This window comes from Artemia franciscana, chromosome 17 (genome assembly GCF_032884065.1).
Source record: "Artemia franciscana chromosome 17, ASM3288406v1, whole genome shotgun sequence".
In the NCBI taxonomy this organism is placed as follows: domain Eukaryota; kingdom Metazoa; phylum Arthropoda; class Branchiopoda; order Anostraca; family Artemiidae; genus Artemia; species Artemia franciscana.
Genome location: NC_088879.1, coordinates 42,245,781 through 42,266,381, shown reverse-complemented (window position 1 = coordinate 42,266,381; position 20,601 = coordinate 42,245,781). Strand labels below are relative to the sequence as shown.

The 20,601-nt window shown below is 36.8% G+C and overlaps 1 protein-coding gene across 1 annotated transcript in view; it reads right to left on the bottom strand.

Annotated features, from left to right (window-relative positions):
- Positions 1-426: 426 nt before the first annotated feature.
- LOC136038255 (ATP-dependent zinc metalloprotease YME1L-like) overlaps positions 427-20,601 on the bottom strand; it is a 54,181-nt gene continuing 34,006 nt past the window's right edge. Inside the window, exons 10-12 of the mRNA XM_065721372.1 lie at positions 13,825-13,971; positions 12,324-12,485; positions 427-2,444 (exon numbers count right to left, since the gene is read on the bottom strand). Coding sequence (XP_065577444.1) covers positions 2,301-2,444; positions 12,324-12,485; positions 13,825-13,971 — 453 coding nt within the window. The 3' untranslated portion in view covers positions 427-2,300. The remainder of the gene's footprint in view (positions 2,445-12,323; positions 12,486-13,824; positions 13,972-20,601) is intronic.

The following is a 20,601-nucleotide window of genomic DNA, read 5'->3' as shown; positions in this document are numbered from 1 at the left end:
AAGGATAAGATGGTTAGGTTATATATTACGAAGGAAGGCCAGAAGTCAAGATAATCTGCCAGAAATCGTACTTTTGGCAATTTGAACGGAAATTAGAATGTCCCCAGATAGGAAGGGAAGACATCGTAAAAAAGAATTTAAAGGAAATAGGAGCTTCATGGGAGGGATTCAAGAGTAAAGGTTTGAGCAGGTTGGGTTGGAGGAGGAGCGTGCATAACTGTGTTGGTCCCAGGCGGCTTGATGCAGCAACGACTTGTTAAAAGTAATAGTGGTAGTAAAATAGATGTTTCCGAAACTATCTACAGTCTTATATGACACCAGATAGATTTTTAAGAAGAAAATTACAATACAAAGTACTTTATTTTCACATAAACCGTTTTTCAAACATAAAAATTTCAACCTTCGCTCTTAAATAAAAGAAAAGCATAAAAATAATTAACGTTTATTGAAAACAAATACATAGAAACTTGAATCACGCCATCTGGATCAGAGTCTAGGCCTCCTGAGACTATTCACTTCCCAAATTAATTTAGCTCCACGAAAAAAGAACAGTATAGAAAAGTGACAAGGAATATTCATACCTGGCTTGAATCATTCGAGACACCATTCTGGTTGGAACAACCCCCTGGATTTCTTTCTCATTTTCAAATGAAGAATAATCTATTCCACATTTTAGCCGGTATTTATGATGAGAGGCCGATAACGTTAGAATGTGAACTCAATAACGTTAGAGGTCAATAAACGCCAATATCAACAAAAAACAGGTGATTATTTATTTTCAGGATATTCCGTCTCTTTCTATAAGTTTTATCAAATTTCTGTACAGCATACTTCCCCATTTATTTATATATCCAATTTTAATATATATATACGTCATTTTCTGCTTTTTCTTGAAATTTAATACGAACTTCAATTACGAACTAAATTTTACAGAGAGATTTAACATATAATAATTCTAAAAGCAATAAAATAAAAGACGATACTCAATAGTCGTTTTCTTATTAATTTGATTTGGAAGTTGTAATGTTTATTACTAATAATTGTCTCATGATCAAACAAAGTTGTCGACAAGCACGACTATGTCTACTCCACATTCTTTTTTTTTTCGTCTAAAATGTCTTTAACATCATTTAACAAAATTATCCGAACTGGCCGTTAGAGACGCCGTAAAAAAATTATTCAATGGCCAGATTTTGCATTATCATTATCTTTATTCGGATATCTGATATTTGAAAAACTTAATAAGAGGAGCTAAGCAATTTAGGGTATGAACTACTTAAGGAAAGCGGCACTTACCGACATTCAAAAGTATTTATATTTAACACTAGGATTTTTTTTTGTCTAAAATGCCTTTAATGTCATCAAAATAATTTATCCGAAATGACGTCAGTGACGTCATCAAATAATCATTCAATGGCCAAGTTTCGTATTACCATTTTGATATTATTTTATCATTTTGTATCGTCATTATCCTTATTTTAGTATCCGAATTATGAAAAACTTAAAGAGGAGCTAAACAATTTAGGTTATGAGATAAAGCGCCAGTTACCGACATTCACAACTTGCCTTTAATGTCATCAAAATAATTTATCCGAAATGACGTTAGTGACATCATCAAAAAATCCTTCAATGGCCAAGTTTTGTATTATCATTTTGATATTATTTTTTCATTTTGTATCCTCATTATCCTTATTTTAGTATCCGAATTATGAAAAACTTAAGAGGAGCTAAGCAATTTAGAGTATGAACTATAAAGTAAAGCGGCACTTACCGACTTTCAAAAGTATTTATATTTAACACTAGGATTTTTTTTTTGTCTAAAATGCCTTTAATGTCATCAAAATAATTTATCCGAAATGACGTCAGTGACATCATCAAAAAATCATTCAATGGCCAAGTTTCGTATTATCATTTTGATATTATTTTATCATTTTGTATCGTCATTATCCTTATTTTAGTATCCGAATTATGAAAAACTTAAGAGGAGTTAAGCAATTTAGAGTATGAACTATTAAGTAAAGCGGCACTTACCGACTTTCAAAAGTATTTATATTTAACATTAGGATTTTTTTTGTCTAAAATGCCTTTAATGACATCGAAATAATTTATCCCAAATGACGTTAGTGACATCATCGAATAATCATTCAATGGCCAAGTTTTGTATTATTATTTTGATATTATTTTATCATTTTGTATCGTCATTATCCTTATTTTAGTATCCGAATTATGAAAAACTTAAGAGGAGCTAAACAATTTAGGTTATGAGATAAAGCGCCAGTTACCGACATACACAATTGCTTCTATTTAACATTAGGATTCTTTTTGTCTAAAATGACTTTAACGTCATCAAAATCAAGTGTCTCGTATTTTAAGAGGGCATCAGCAAGGAGCTTCAGTTCTTCTTTATGATTCTTCAATATCGTCTTTGCTCGGTCATAAGAATCCTACAAAAATAAGAAATATAATGAATTTGCTTGAGCATTAATATATAAAGCAGTTACCTATGAGCTCGCTAGCGAAGCCGGCAAAACTTCTCATATGATATATGCAATTACTGAATAGCTACTAGACTAATATTCAAAAGAAAACAAAAATTTGCTAGAATATGTTTCTGGTTAGTGGTATTTAGCACCAAATTCAAATTATTACACTCATGACTTTAAAATACCTACAAGTTTCACTGTTTTTTTTTTCTTTCTTTTTTTATTTTCTAAATCAAGAATTTCATAAAGTAAAAAGCGTCTTTGAATGAGAACTAAAAAAAGAAACTTGTTTATTCAGTCCAGGAAACCAGAGAGATCATGACCCTTCCTCACCCCACCCTCGGTGTCGAGTTAAAAAGTTATGAAGATGAGATAGTGTTATAAAGATGGGAAATATAGTCAATTTTTAAACAATTTTAATCAATTTCAGTCAAATTTGGCGGTAGTTTCCACTACCCCGCCTTATAAACCAGCTTCGTTTTACATTGGATTTCCGTGACTGACCTTTTTTGCAGTTAAAACACAGCTTGCCAAGAATAACTTCATGTATTACGTGAATTTACTACTTTATCATAACAGTAACTAAAACCTGTCTTTAGTGACAGGAGGACGGAGATATCAGTGGCTTAAGCACGCATAACATGGATGCGGCAAGGTACACAAACAGAAAATGATTCTAGAAAGGATAAGTTTTCTTCAAAGTAGCCAAAGCATCGGAGCCCCAGAAAACCAGAGAGATCATAACCCTCCACCCCACCCTCTGTATAGAGTCTGGATGAAAGTGTGCATTTGATATATGTCTTCTATGCACAATTTTTGAGTCAGGAACTTTATAGGGCAGGAGTATACTAAGAAAGTGTGAAGTGGAGACCATGGATAAAAATGCTGGGGATCTGAAAGATGCAGCTAGACGGACGGCATATTAGTAAAATATTGTACTGGCATGTTAATAGATTAAGAGGGAGTAGTCAATCCAGACTTATCCCAGTTAAAAATAGAAACGGGACCACAGTTAGTGATAAGGAAAGACTTAGAGAGAGATGGGCAGAATATTTTGAGAATATGCTAAACTGAGATAGAGTTGCAGGAAAAGATACAGAGGAAAAGGAAAAAGTTTGTGATACCTTGAATGTGAAGGGAGAATTGTTGTGTGAGGATGGGTTTCTTAAATATGGTGGATGTAAGGTTAGAAATTATGATTATGGAATTTAATTTATGATTATGGATATAAGGTTAGGAACTAAAGATTATGAATCTTATTTTTGAAAAAGGGTAAGTACATACCGATTTTAGAAAAACCCTGATGGAACCACAGTATAAGAAAAGTGATAAGAATGGGTGTGGTAATTATCGAGGCATTAGCCTGATCCCTGTAGGTAGCTAATTACTTGGTAATATGATACTTTTTAGACTGAGAGATGCTGTAGACAAAGTTATAAGAGAAGAACAGTGTGGTTTTAAAAAGGGTAGAGGACATGTCGACCAAATTTTCATTCTTAGGTTAATAACTAGATCTACGTTGCATGGGCAACGTGAGGTGTTGCGGCAACCTTTGCTCGGCTTCACCGAGTAAAGTGTTGCGAGAGCAACACTTTGGTTTTGTTTCCTCGCTGCGACTAAACGCTGAAGTTGTTAATCTGTAAGGATGCTAAAATATATACTAGGTACACCAACTCGCAAAAGTTGCAAACTCCTCATTGCTAAAGATGATTGTAGCCTTACAGCCGATTATTACTTACAAGTCCCCTACATGTCTTACCACTGGAACCAAATTGGTCTTACCATCAAATACAACGGAAACAAAAAATAGGTACACCAACTAGCAAAAGTTGCAAACCCCTCGTCGCTGAAGATCATTGTAGCGTAACAGCTGATTATTACTTACAACACCCCTACATGTCTCACAATCGGGAACCAAGTTGTTCTTACCATTAAATACACCAGAAACAGATAATAGGTACACCAATCAGCAAAAGTTGCAAACCCCTCATTGCCAAAGATGATTATCAGCTAATAGTCGACTGTTGCTTGGAAGTTCCCTACATATCTCACAATTAGTATCAGCCTATTTTTGGTTTAAGTGTGTACCTTACCACTGAAGTTGTCAACCCCTTGAAACTTTCAAACTGGTGTATCTCATGAAGGAATTTTTGTACCAAAAAATGGATGACATATACTTTAATCAGCTCATCAAGGTCTATCGATTGCCAGTGAAAAAAAAAAATTCTATCTGTCTTGCTATCCGTAACTTTTCAGGATCAAAATACCATAGATGATACTCTATTAATTATTACGAAACTACCTCACTGTTTTACATTATTGTTTGTACTTGTTTCTTCGCTATCGGTTAAATGCTGAAGTTGTCAGCCTATCGAAGCTTTTAAAACAGTATGTTCAAAGAAGAACGCAATCAGTAAGAAAAAACAACAACAAAAGAATATTGAAAGAAAGGACTAAATTGACTTTGCAGCCAGTTGAACATTATCTTTTTCAATCGTAGACATCGTAACGGATGAAAACTAGGAACAATATCTTGTATAATCTAGTTGGTATTAATTATAAAACTATCCGGAGCTTTTCAGGATCAAAATACCATAGATAACATTCTATTAATTATTACGAAACTACCTCATTGTTTTGTATTATCGTTTGTACCCGTTGCGTAACATCTTAATTCTAGGTTACAGTGATTGATAGACCATCGATATGAACTTTCTTACCGACAGATTTACAGGGATCGAACACAACGTGCACCAATTTGGACAAATTTCTAGCCTAAAGTGAACCGATTTTTACTTACAAGTCCCTCTCCCGAGATAGACATCAAGTTCAACCGGAAACAAATAATGGGTACACCAACAAGCAAAAGTTGCAAACTCCTCATCTCTGAAAATGATTGTAACCTAACAGCCGATTATTACTTACTAGGCCCCTAAATGTCACTTTGCAGCCGGTTGAACTTTATCCTTTTCAATCGTAGACATCGTGACGGATGGAAACTTGGAACATTATCTTATGTAATCTAGTTGGTATTATAAAGCTATCTGTAACTTTTCAGGATCAAAATACCATCAGGGACCCATAAATTTCCTGTAATGACTCGCCATCCAGGATCGCTTATTATTGGATGGCGAGTCATTACAGGATATTTATGGGTCCCTGATTCCATAGATGTGCACCAATTTGCACAAATTTGTAGCCCCTCGTGAGCCTCCTCTAGCAACCGATTCTTACTTACAAGTCCCTCTCCCGGGATATACATCCAAGTTCACCGGAAACAAATAATGGGTACACCAACTAGCAAAAGTTCCAAACCCCTTGTCGCTGAAGTCATTGTAGCCTAACAGCCGATTATTACTTACAACTCCCCTACATGTCTTACAATCGGGAACCAAGTTGTTCTTACCATCAATTACACCAGAAACAGATAATAGGTACACCAATCAGCAAAAGTTGCAAACCCCTCATTGCCAAAGATGATTATAAGCTAATAATCGACTGTTGCTTGGAAGTCCCCTACATATCTCACAATTGGTATCGGCCTATTTTTGGTTAAGTGTGTACCTTACCACTGAAGTTGTCAACCCCTTGAAACTTTGAAACTGGTGTATGTCATGAAGGAATTTTTGTAACAAAAAATGGATGACATATACTTTGATCAGCTCATCAAGGTCTATCGATTGTCATTGAAAAAAAAAATTCTATCTGTCTTAGTTTAAAAGTTGACTTTTTTGCCGGAGGCCAACTTTCTAACACCACCACTTAGAAAGGAGCAAAGGATAAGCTCTAATTTCTTTAGCAATGAGAGAACTTTTAAAGTTTAAGAGGTATATCTGATACCATTTCTCTATTGCAATCCCAAGTAGAAAAAAAAGAATGGTAAAGTCAGCTGAAATCACGAACAGAAATGGCTAGAAACAATAGATGGCAGCACTTTCGGACCCGTGGGAAAATCGCACTTTTTTGTTTCTGTAAATTTTTCTATTTATCACTCAAAGAAGATATATTGGCTGTGGGGCCGGGGAACTACCGCATATATTTAACACTTATAGATTTTAGTCCATCTTCAATTTGAAACTGGTGCCCACCTGCTTGCCTGCTAGAACGGAGCTTTCCATTCGAAAGCAGAAACATGCTTTGATGAAACGAAAGCTTGGCTACACAACTTCAGATACTCCTCTCTGACATAGGCTATATAACTCCACTTCACTTCGCACACCATAGGCTCTGGCTCGAGGACAAGCAAAAACCATCCTTTTTGGCCCCAGGCAAGAGTTCTACGGAGCTTTCCAAAATGTAATGTCATATTCATCAATCCGGCCTGAGGTCCACACTTTCCGTAAAAACCGCACAGGTTAGACCCTTACCAGTTTCCAGGAATAAGCTGAGATCGGCGGCATAGGAAAAAAAAAAAAAAAAAAAACCGGGACAAAACCAAAGTGTTGCTCTCGCAACACAATTAAGAAGTCCCTTCGTTGTCAAAAACCTTTGGTCCGCAGTTTTATAGATTATGAGCAAGCATTCGATTCTGTTGATAGAAGAGCTTTAGTGTAGGTCTTATCCTTATATGGTATACCATACAAATATATTAAAGCGATGAGTGTCATGTTCGAGAATAACACTGTTGCGGTTAAGGTAGGAAGCTGGTTCCGTATTAACTCAGAGTTAAGCAAGGTTGTGTTTTATCCTTCTTTATATGGATCATTTTGATGGACTTTGACTTATGGAGCAAAGGAAACCCAATGGGAGAACACGGAATCAAATAGGGAGAAAAAACTTTCCTGGACTTAGATTATGCTGATGACTTAAGCATCCTAGATGAGAGTGTTAGCAAAATAAATGAACTTTTCGATGTTTTACGAGTTCTGGATGCTAGACACGGTTAAAAAATTAATGTTAAAAAGACTAAATATATAAGGCTAGGAATAGGTGAAGTTGAAAAGATTACGCTGGGTAACGAAAAGATTGATCAGGTGAACAGCTTCACTTACCTTGGTAGTATTATTAGATACGACGGTGGGAGCAGTGAAGATGTTAAAAGTAAAATAGCCAAGGCTCAGGGCGTTTTTCACGGTCGAAAAAAGTTTGCAAGAATAGGAAGATAAATTTGCAAACCAAGACCGGAAGCTACAGTGATGACAGTGGCCAAACATGATTCTGAAGCATGGGCGCTCCGAAAAGTGGATGAAGATTTGCTAGATGTTTGCAAGAGAAATTGCCTACGGATTGTTCTGGGTACCCGGCTGACTAACCGTATTTCAAACAGTAGGCTGTACGAAAAAATGCGATTCTATCCCGCTTTCTAGGACTATAACGATAGAAAGGTTGAGATAGCTTGGGCACGTTCTCTGGATGAAGGATGACAGATTGCCGAAGATTGTCTTTTTTGGCCAACCGTAGAGGGCCAAACGGAAAGCAAGTCGTCCATGGTTAGGGATGAAGGATGTCATAAAGGAAGATTCGAGGGGAATGGGAACTTCCTGGGAGGGTTTAAAGAGGGAGGCTTTGAATAGCTTGGGATGGAGGAGGAGCCTGCGTAGCTGTGTTGGCCTCAGGAGGCTTAGTGCTACACAGCTCACTCGTTGATGCTGCACTCCATGCGCAGCTCGAATTATCGAGAAGCTGACACCGAGCTTGTGTGCTATCAACAGTATTTGCGCAAGACTCCAATAATCAAAGGCTCATCATATGGGTTAAACTGGGGGAAATATACTGTTTTTTTTTCCTTTATTCAATAAAAGTACCAAGCAAAGGCATTTTTCAGTTACAATAACCCCTCCCATCCCAAAACAGGGTACTTTGAAAATCTATGGGGGAAACGATATCTAGGGGGCTAATACCCCCACCAGTGTTCCTCCAAACTGAGCCTTCAGTTCCTCTCTTTCAGAACTGAAGGATCAAACAACTTTATGACCCATACAACTGGCAACAATTCTTCAAAAAAAAAATCATAAGATTATAAACATTCAATGACTTTATATTTATATAGGGACCTTCCAGTCCCTACAATGTAAAAAGTCTAGAGGCAGGGTTGCCTAGTGTAGCAAACCTGGCAAACCACAACAGTGCTAAGCATCAAAAACATTACAGCAGGTTAAAAACAAAAAGATATAGATAAAAAAATTTCAGTTGTTCCTACCTTAGAAAAATCAAGGACCCAATGACTCTTGTTTCTAAATAGAAAAGCTATATCTAACTTACCAGGTGACCTTAAATTATTTAGAAAAGGACAATACAGTATTCGAAGGTAAAGATTTTTTGTAATTTTTGGGCATTTATCCATATTTTTGGAAATGAACTCATTACTATCAAACAGTTGGTGGTAACGAACTGTAGTAAGGAGCGACCCAGCTCAATAGTAACCAAAACTCTAAAAAATAAAATTTTGATACCAATAGTTACATCAAAAGAATCGTATTTTAATGCTGATTTTAAATATACAAGTTTCGCCAAGTTTAGTCTTATCCATCAAAAGTTACGAGCCTGAGAAAATTTGTCCTATTTTAGAAAATAGGGGGAAACACCCTCTAGAAGTCATATAATCTTAACGAAAATCACACCATCAGATTCAGCGTATCAGAGAACCCTACTGTACAAGTTCCAAGCTCCTATCTACAAAAATGTGGAATTTTGTATTTTTTGCCAGAAGACAAATCACGGATGCGTGTTTATTTTTATTTTTTATTTTTTTTTTATTTTTTTTTTCCAGGGGTGATCGTATCGACCCAGTGGTCCTAAAATTTTGCGAGAGGGCTCATTCGAACGGAAATCAAAAATTCTAGTGCCCTTTATAATTGACGAAAAATATTAGAGTGCACCTAGGTCCTTTTTCCCAAAGTCGTCGGATCAAAATTCTGAGATAGCCATTTTATTCAGCATAGTCGAAAAACCTTATAACTATGTCTTTGGGGACGACTTACTCCCCCCATAGTCCCCATGGGAGGGGCTGCAAGTTACAAACTTTGACCAGTGTTTACATATAGTAATGGTTATTGGGAAGTGTACAGGCGTTTTAAGGGGGTTTTTTTGGTTGGGAGGAGGGGTTGAGAAGAGGGGTTTATGTGGGTGAAACTTTCCATGGAGGAATTTGTCATAGGGGAGGGAAGAAGATTTCCATGAAGGGGGCGCAGCATTTTCTAGCATTATTTAAAAAAATAATGAAAAAATAAATATGAAAAAGTTTTTTTCAACTGAAAGTAAGGAGTAGCATTAAAACTTAAAACGAACAGAAAATATTGCACATATAAGGGGTTCACCTCCTCCTATTACCTCACTCTTTACGCTAAAGTATTTTAGTAATTTCAACTATTTATTCTACGGCCTTTGTGATTCAGGGGACAAAATTTAAGCTTTAGTGTAAAGATTGAGGTATTGACGAGTGGGCGAAACCCTCTCATATAGGTATTAAAAACATACGAATATAGAAGTTTGTTACGTAAGCTAATTCATAAGTTACGTATATCTTTTACTGATGAAAACGTTCGTAAAAAACTAAAAGTTCTAGCTGCCTTTTTAAGTAGCCAAAAAATTGAAGGACAACTGGGCCTCCTCCCCCCTCCTTTTTTCTCATAATCATTCGATCAAAAATATGGGAAAGCCATTTAGCCGAATAAATAAATATACAAATTTCGCTTTAATTATTCATATGCGGAGAACCGAAATCAAAACATGGATTAACTAAAAACGTTCAGAAATTAAATAAAAAAAACAAGTTTTTTAACTGAAAATAAGGAGCGACATTAAAACTTAAAACGAACAGAAATTACCCCGCATATGAAAGGGGCCATTCCCTCTTCAAAGCCCTGCTCTTTACGCTAAAGTTTTTACTGTTTTAAAAAGTAGAAAGAGTCAAGTTGAGAGAAAGAGTCAAACTTTAGCGCAGAGAGCGGGGCGTTGAAGAGGGAACAGCCCCTTTCATATACGGGGTAATTTCTGTTCGTTTTAAGTTTTAATGTCGCTCCTTACTTTCAGTTAAAAAAAAACTTGTTTTTTTATATTTAATACCAAGTTAAAATTCAATCCATTATTTTAACGATAAAACACAAATGATACAAAAAGAGGACTTGATCAGATTGACCCCTGAAAAGCTTGAAATAGGTATGGTAGAGGGTTCATCTACTAAATGACCATCAAAATGCTTCCCCCCCTTAACTCCAAAAAACTTAAAATATACTTTTAAGGCCTGAAAGGTTAGTGGAGGAAGCAGTTAAACTGATTTCATAGAAAAGGCTGAATTAGAAGACATCTTGTTACTTATACAATAATATAATATGATCATTAAAATGCTCATGGTTTCTAAAGTTTCAAGTTTCCAAAGATCAAGTTTCTTGAGGTTCACTTTTTACACAGGGTAGGACAGTACGGTATATATATGTTTTCATGAATGTTCGAAAATCGTAAATGTCCACATTCACCAGTGAATGTCCGAAATACCTTTTTATCTCCTTGGATTTAGTCAGCGCTGCAAGTCAACTTTTATAGTTTAATACAAGGTTTGATTATAAAGGGTTAGATTAGGTTTGGTTAGTTCATGTTGGTCTGATCTATGTTAAGTTAGGTTTTTAAACCATTTCTGATATTGATAATCAAATTTAACCTAATCAAACCTAAATTAACACAACCTAACCTAACTTTAACTTTTTCCATCATAGCTTGCGTAAGACTAAAAAACCTGACTCGCAAAGCTAATTGAATCCAAGCAGAAAAAAGAAATTAATCTCAGACATTTACCGCTGAACGTCGACATTAACTAGATTTCGGACATTGACGGTAATTTAAACTTACCTGTTTTCAAATACCGGTTTCAAACAAGTTCATGGAAATCACCTTAATTCCTTGATAAAATAAATTAAATTTATGTATCAGCAATATGTTGACAGCTAGGTCAGGAAATGCAGAAGAAAGTTTATAATAGATAGATTGATAGATAAGTGTATTTCAAAAGCCCATGGGCCATATACAAACAAAAATATAAATAAATAGCACGCAAGAAAATTAAACAACAGCACAAATTACAAACACACGCAAAAACAGAATACAACGCGAAAATACCTAATCTAACAACAAAAGAAATTAATCATACAAACGTTTTCTTCGTACTAAGGATTTATCTAAATACACCAACTCGATATATTGTGGTTGGGTTACTATTTTGCAGAATGCCAGAAAGCCTTAGATTAATCCCATGCAAATAAATTTCCTATAAGTCAAAGAGCACAGGGCACTTCCGGAGAAAATGATCCAAGTCTTCATCCAAATCTTTACAAAGGGGACAAACGCCTATCAGGACGAGCTATCATTTTTTTTTTTTTTGAACTTTTTTTGCCTGTTCTGGATTGGAAGACAATTCGCCCTAAGCTGAATCCAACGACGTAGAATCATAGCCGGTAAATTAAATTTAAAATAAACCTCCTCCCCAAAACTAGGTTTTGCCTGATTATAATGTTGTAGAGTTGTAGAATCTAAAACCAGCCCTTGCCAATGCTGAATATGCAGAAGAGTTTACACTTGGTAAAAAAAAAATCGGTTAACACTTGGTATACCTCTGTGACATATTGTCATAACTCAGTCCCATTATTCCTTTAGCATAAGTAAAAAAAAGACAGCCGACTAACCCAGCATTTTAAAAATCTAATTTGTACTCCTGTGTTTTGGCGGACAATTTTTAACCAATAAAAAGAAAGTAAAGTTTACGATTAAAGATGAGTACACCTTCAAAGGAAATCTACACCTTCTTAAGCTATTTGTGCTCTATGTTTTTTGGCCTTTCGTTTTTTACTTTAAATCCACATTTCTTTTTTTTTAATTCGGTACTCGCTACCAAGCCACATATAAGCTTACCTGTAAAATTTTATGAATTTCCGAATCGATCATTTCACTGGTTTGCGGACTAAGGTCACTAACAGCAACAATATTGTTTCCATTGTCGTCAAAAGTACGAAGTCCTACTTTCTCAGACATTCCCAAATCCTTAACCATATGTTTGGCAATGGCTGTTGCACTCTACAAAATAATACAAAATAAAGAATAAACAAAATAAATTAAGAGAATTACAGAAAACAGAAAATACAAACAATAAAGTATCAACGTGTCTCCTACATATATAAAATCAATTGTATATATGTTACTCTTTCTTTCCACGGCTTAAGTATTTGAGCTATAGACACGAAACTTTCTGCAAATAGTCTAGGAACCGAGAGAATAGGATTGTATATCGCTTTTCGGGTTTCGCATCATTATTTCACTTCTCCTGTTCTTGTTTTATTTTTTGGACTTGTATGACATGTCAATTTTCATGGTTCCACGTAGGTTAATGTTAGTTTCGAGAGCAGGGGGGAGGGAGGGGGTAGTATAAATTTTTGAATTATACCAAAAATGTGAAAAGTATCTGCTTAAAATTTCAGGACACGCCCAGGCCCCCGGATGTAGATTTACCTTTTCTTCTGCAAAAACTGCAGGGTAGATTTCAATGACAAAATCTGATAAATAATGATATAAACCACTAAAAAGAGAGTGCAGGTGAATGCCAATTTTTTTTAACAACGACAGCAAAAAAAGTTTCGAGCAAGTTTTTTAAAAGTGAAACATATCGAAAATGAATGAATGGAAGTGAACCACAGAAGTTTTTTAAACAGTTAAATAAATCCATATTTCAAAGCGCTTTCAAAGCAACATGAAAAAGGAAGAAACTTTTATACTATTTGCGCAACTTTCTACGGTAAGTGGAGAAGTTCTGACGGATCAAGCATAACAAAACACAGTAGCCTAACGCATAAATCCATACAACTAACCACGGTGACTACAATCATCATCTAAATTCATCACAATCATCATACCAAACGATTCAAAAGCTAGAAAATATGAAACGTAGATTCAAGCTCTGATCAAGCGAAAAAGGCTTTCTAGGTAAACTTTGTTAATGTATTTTATAAATTTATTCATTTCTCATGAAGAAATTCTATTTTATTGCACCTATGTTAATTATGGGCACCTGTAGAAATGAAGGGTGTACAAAAGCACAGGATGGTTGGCCCAAAACTTCCCATTGTACTTCCTGGCTGAAGGGCTAAGAAAAGTAGATCAGCACCGCCGGTAGGGACTGTAAAGTCCAATGCCGTATTATTTACCTTTACCATTATGTTTTTTTTTCATAACGTAACATAATCCTACGCAGCGTAAAATTCTATACAGAGCCTACTAAAAAATTTGCTCCGTAAGATTACATCAAGTCTCAAGTTATGCTAGTATTGAAGGTTCTACGGTGTAGTGTGAAAGCTCCATTAGATGAATACCATAGAGTTAGACATAAAATTTTCCAAGAAATAGACGAAAAAAGGCTTACTTTTAAATCACTGGAAGCACCGCTAGTTATCTTCTCGGTACCAAACGTCAGCTCTTCGGCAGCTCTTCCTCCCATCATAGAATCCATTTGTGCCAGAAGTTCCAGCTTAGTCACATGAAATTTCTCCTTTTCAGGCATATACGACGTCTAAAATTATACATAAACATGTTTCCAGCCATATATTTTGTTTTTGTCTATTTTGGCTGTTTTTTAATTTGGGTAAACAAAAAATTTTTGAGCACTACTTTCATCAATATTTTCAAGAAAGTTTTTGGAGTTGTTCGGTGAATTAGAATTTCATGAACTTTTAGAAATTGGTATTTGACCTGGTTCCTAAAAGTTTCACTTACCTAGCTCAACAATTCTCTTTGAAGTGCCAATGGTATCCAATAAAACATTTTTTGGTCTCTGGACTGTCCATTATTAGCCTACTTCTAATATTTCTTAGACGATTCTTTTTAAAATAATACCCGGGAGACGCGACCACGAAATTAAACTCCCCAAATCTGGACACAAATCCTCCTTGCCTCTAATTCCTTTTTGCATCCTTGCAATAAAACTTGAGTATGGTTTAAATTAACGGACTATTCAGGTAGCTAAGAAATAAACTTCTACAGCTAAACCTCTATAGTCAGAATTGCATCTTGAATCCAAATTTAATATTCATTTGCGTCAGAAATAAGTTTCACCGCCCAAATATTACTGAAAAGCTGACTGGTTTACACAAAAGATTCGGAAACAGCGTATCGACGTTTGTCGCCTCACCATGGTTTAATTCGTTTGTTTCATTCATTTTATTTATTCAATGTTATTGTTGCTTAATTGTTTTTGGTGATTTACTGGGTTTTTTTGTGTAATGTTGTTGTTGATTTTCGTTTGTGTTTATTCCACTATTTATCTTTTGATGTCAGTGGGTTATAATATAGTTACAATTATAATGTAAGTTATACTGTAATTATAATAAGGTTATAATGTAAGTGGGTATATATATATATATATATATATATATATATATATATATATATATATATATATATATATATATATATATATATATATATATATCTTACATTATAATTATAACTATATTATAACCCACTGATATCAAAAGATAAATAGTAGAATAGACACAAACGAAAATCAACAACATTACACACACAAAAAAAAAAAAAAAATCACCAAAAACAATCAAGCATTTTTTTTTTCATTGCTAATGCGGGATAGGGGGCCTTAACACTGAAACATACAGACTTGCGCTTTGACATATTTATGGAAAGACTGCGGTACAGGCCGCAAATTTTCGTCAAATTTGACGGGTTATTAAGAAACTAGCCGAATAGGGCCCCATCGGCAAAATTTTTCTTTAAGAGAATCTATAAATACCTTATGCGCCACCTATGTCCGAGGAGGAACTGTTTGTTTTTATACTATTTACCAAGAAACTACATCAGTAAACCTGCTTGGTGCACTTTTTGCACAGAAAAAAATAAAATGAAGCGAAAGATATGAATAAAATGAAAAACTTAAAAATAAATCGAATTCGCTTGGTGCACAATTGGCACTTTAAACAAAGTGAAACAAAACATATAAATAAAGCGAAGGATAAAGCAAAAAATCTAAAAAGAAAACGAAAATTCACTCTTGTTATAACTACTTTATGTTTTGTAGCTTATAATTAATTCAATTTAACAATTGATTAGGATTTTAATAGAAGAATCTTAGTAGGTTTCCAAATGTATGTACGTAAGAATTTACTGGCGGGAGAGAGGGGGGTAGCTCGTCAAAAACAGAAGTAGATTTTAGTGAATGTACGAAGTTCAGCAGAAACAGGTCCAAAATAAACAGTCAAGTGATAAAATCATAACTAAAATGACGAATATGATACTGGCTTATGTATCAACGAAATGTTCAAACTGTTTATTTTAGAGTCTGGGGTAGTTGCTAAATTATTTGTGAAGTGTAGCTCTTAAAAGTAAATAAAAGAACCTCAAATTAAATATTAATCATTTTAAACTTACATGTTAGATAAAAAATTCTTACTTTATTAAGAGTGTTGGAAATGTATAATTATTTTCCCCATTCCTTTCTTTGGGTGACTATATGAATTTCATGTTAAAAAAAAAAGTTCCTTGCCCTATGGAAACTAAATTCTGTTGCGGAAAAAAAAGCACAGATTGACAAAAGAAATTTATTGCACAAAAACCTACAGCCTTGTATTTTTTTTTTTTTTTTTTACATAGCCTTGATGCTTATCCAGGCATTTGTCAAAGCTTTGTACAAGCTTTTATATAACTTTCTTCGTAGAATACTGCCACCTGTGCAGTCATCCATGAAGTAATATGTTCTTTCAGCTCTTCATCCCTGTTGAGGCGCTGACCTCCAAAGGAAGACTTCAGATGGAGAAAAAAAATGGAAAGTTGCTAGGGGAAAGGTCAGAGCTGAACGGAGGAGGGTTAAAACGTCTCAGACGAAGTCCCGTAAGAGTTTCTTTTTGTCACCTTCGCAAGTGTTGTCGCGCATTGTCATGAGTGAAAATCACGCCTTTTGTGAGCATTTCTCGGCACTTATTTTCCTGCTGGGGGATTTTCCGCAGAGAAAATCTTCAATTAGGAGAGAATTTTCAGGGGGTGGGGTAAGCTTATCAGGGAAATTTCCCAGAATTCTTATACGCAATCCTTTTTATTTGTCTTTCTCTTTGCCGACACAATTTTACGTGTGGAGATGTTAAGGGCAATTGCTCGGAGAAAATTTTACCAGGACTGAATTATCTAGAGGACCTTACGTGGGAAGGGGAGTATTTTTTCTTGGAGGTGGAGCCAAATTTCCTGTCATACTGTATCCCAATAAACTTCTTTATTCTTTGTTTGACTTCGCAGCTAAATATCTATCAGCAAACCGTCTTCTCTGTCCCAAAGCACTGAGTATGTGACTTGCCGAGATTTCAAGGGGTTTATTTTTAGGGGAGCCAACCTTACCCGGGGACAAAGTGTGCCTCCGTTCCATCAATTGCTGTTTGGTTGCACAGGTACCATAGATAACCAAAGTTTTATCGCATTGCCTTCGTTAACCTCACAGGTTAACGTCGATGAATTTGACACTTCTTTACTTTGACATTGATTTAACACTTCTCGCATACAGAAAACGAATCCACTGATTAAACTTAAACAAGAGACGGTATCTCTAACCAGCTCAGCCCTTACAAACAAATGCTACGATGTGCACAAAACCAACAGCGCACTCAAAATGGCTTCGTTTGGCTCTGCTTGATACAGATTGAATGCCACTCACGCACAGAACCGCGAACGCACTGCAGCCGTAGAGAATAACTTTGCCGTACAGCCGCAAGAGGGTGATTGTGGTTGAGTTTGATTCTTTGCTGTTAATGGGATAAAGCTTCTGCATTACTTTGAGGTTTTTTCATATTGATTTCTACACTATAGAGATAGATTTTTAGATAAGGAGAATTTGAGACACCTTCTCCAATTCCTAGTATAGGTCTTTTTCTCTGGATGTTTTTATCAGCGCCATCTCTTTTCTCATATTGACCAGCTCGCCATCTACATTGCCTTTTTCATATAGCAATATTTTTGTGGCTTTTCATATAGCGCCGGTCTATAGTTGCCAAGTATCTGTCTTCCAAAAGTCCGCAGATTAATTACACTGATTCGTTTATCTTTTACATTTGGAGAAACCTTTCATTAAGTGCTGATTTTTTCTCAAAACAAGCAGAAGAGGGGAAGGAACCCCCCGGAAGTGCCGTATTGTACCCGCCGGTATTCAGTTACCCGTAAATTGCGGGGAATAGGTGAGGGGGTCCTTACGCTTCCCTTGTTCTTGGATTATTTCAGTAACTTGGGTATTCATTCAGTGCTTGGTGCGTGGATTTGAAATAGATTTTCTTCAGATTATTATTAACCTGTCCTATAGGTAGCGACTTGTGCTTGCCGGCGAACTGATTGTAGAATAGTGAAACAACAGTATACACGAGCTTTCTGAGAAAAGGCTGGTGATCCATGTCTCAGATGTAAGAAAAACGTTACAAGAGCTCAAGGCGGAATTCAATGCCGTACCTGCACGAAGTGGTTACATTTCTCCTGTGCATCCGTCACCTACAGCAGACAACAATGAACCCTTGATCATCGGTGAAAGTCCTTTGGTTCACGAAACCCCTACCATACAATCTCGTAGCGAACCTTGCAGTTACTGCCACACCCAGACAGAAGCCAGAAGCCTCCTGCCGTGGAATAAACTCTGATATTGTCCTTTCGATGAAACTTCATAACCCAAAATCAATCTTGTTTCGATACGAGTGTTCATCCTGCTCCAAGCAGAATGTAGCCCATCTGCAGCTACAAGTTAGGACAATGGCAGATCGCACGAAAACCGTCAATCCAAATGAACAGGGACGATCAACCCTAAATTCCGGCGATCAAGCACTGTATTTCCATGTGGCTCAAAATGGAGCAGCCGGTCTTGGTGCAAGTATACCAACTGCAGCCTACGTGACCAACTCAATCGAAACGCTTCTATTAGCTGAAAAGGAGAAGCAATTGCGGGAAGAAAAACGACATAACTTAGTCATAGCGGGAATTCCTGAGTCTGATAATCTTAATGGAATAGAGTCACAAGTAATCATTGAACTTTGCCGAAAGAACAGCTTAGGAGCCACCTTAGAAATCGATGACTTTATTGAGACTAGGCGACTAGGAAGAACAAGAGAAAATGACAAACCAAGAAAGCTCCTTGTAAAGCTCCGAGATGACGCTTCAACTTTGGCAAACGAAATACCATTCTGAAAAATGCCAGAATATTGCGAAATTCTACAGATCCCCAGACCCGCTGTGAGATCTACATAGGGCCTGATCTTACACGACTCCAGCTACAGACTCAAGCAGAAAGAAGGAATCTCAAAAGAATTGAAAATGCCATCCATGAGCGAGTAGCAACAGATCAAACACAACACTAGCAATAAAGAACCATAGACAAAACAGTGAATAATATGTTACTTGACTACTACCGCCTGACACCCCCGCCATCAACTCTACAAATGATAACTATGAAAAGGCCAGGAATCCGCAACCCACCGTTATCTGAGCTGTCACCTTCTTGGTGCCAATTCTACAGAAACATACCTCCACCATATAATCTGTCAAATGGGGAGCAAGACCAACAAAGCTCCAGCCCAGCGTTCTGCAACTTGAGGAGCCCATCTGACAATCACCACGACAACCTGCAAAAAGGGAAGAAAACAGGTAAATCCCAAACCAAATCGACTCTGTCAAATAACCTTCTACCCGGAAAGAGACTCCCCTGGCCACAGCAAATCAAAACAAATCCAAACTGCATCATCACCACCTCCACCTCAATAAATACTCAAGGTCTAAGTCTAGAGACTCCTGATGCTTCTTCCTGCAATCTGGAAAGAGGGAAAAAGAAAACAGTTTTCAATACGAAGCCAACCCAAACTTACCGCTTTCCAACAATAGCCCTGTCGAATGTTCACTCTCTCAACAACAAGACAGAAGATATGGAAGTTTTCTTAAGGAAACGCGACATTGACGTCATGTGTATGACAGAAACATGGATTTCGTCTTCGGCTTTGGCCATTATCGACGGGGACTCCTGTTATATTTCCCCACGCTGCAGCGCATCAGGTGAGCCTATGACGCACGGTGGCGGTGTCGGTTTCTACTGCAAAGAAAACATGCCTCACACGATCCTGGATGTCTCAGTGCCAAAGACCCATCACATCGAAGTTTCATGGCTTTGGGCACGACCAAAAGGCCTACCTTGTCAAGTGTCGTCACTGATATATGCCACAGTATATTTCCCTCCAAGAGGACCATACCGGCGACAACTAGTGGAATATCTCCAACAAAGTTGCGACCTCATCAGATCTAAATACCCATATGCTGGAATCTTTCTTTGCGGGGACTTCAACGACCTGAAGCCGAACTGGATCGAGAGCTCTACAGCCCTTCGTCAAATAGTTAATGTAAAAACAAGAGGAGAAAACACCCTCGATTTGATCTTCACTACACTTGGTGATTTCTACTTAGATCCCTCGGCGGAAGCACCACTCTCAACCAGCGACCACGCAACTGTTCTATTGCGACCAAAGTCAGCAGTGGAACCTAATAAACCAACCCAGTTCACTTACCGTCCGCTCACAGAGGAAGGCATAATTGGCTACAGAGAATGGCTCAAGTCGGTATGCTGGTTCCGCCTTTTCAAAGACGAAAATGCAAACAGCATGACCGAACTCTTCTATGAGAAAACGACTCGAGAGTACGAACGATTCTTCCCTGAGAAGCGAGTTACAACTAAGCCACAGAGCAAACCATGGGTTAACCCGAACATAAAAGCTGCAATGAGAGAGCGAGACATGCTTTACAAGACAAAGCCCCATTGTGATGAATATAAACGGAAGAGAAATATAGTAGTGAGACTACTAAAGCAAGCTAGGCGTCTGTATGGACACCAAATATTCGCTAGGTTGTCAGCCAGTGATCCAAGGAAGTTCCACACAACTGTACGGAAGTTAATGGGACAGCAGAAGTCAAAATCCATTCTGAAGGACGAGCAAGGAAAGAATTTAACCGCAGAAATAATTAATGCCCACTTCTCAAATATTTGCCGCCAACAGCCTCCCCTCAATACTTTACCACAGAATGGTCCGATTGAAACCATCCCTGTCATCACAGTTTCCCAGGTCCAAGAAAAACTCGAACACCTAGATATTAGGAAAGCCTCTTACCCTGGCGAAATTCCTATAAG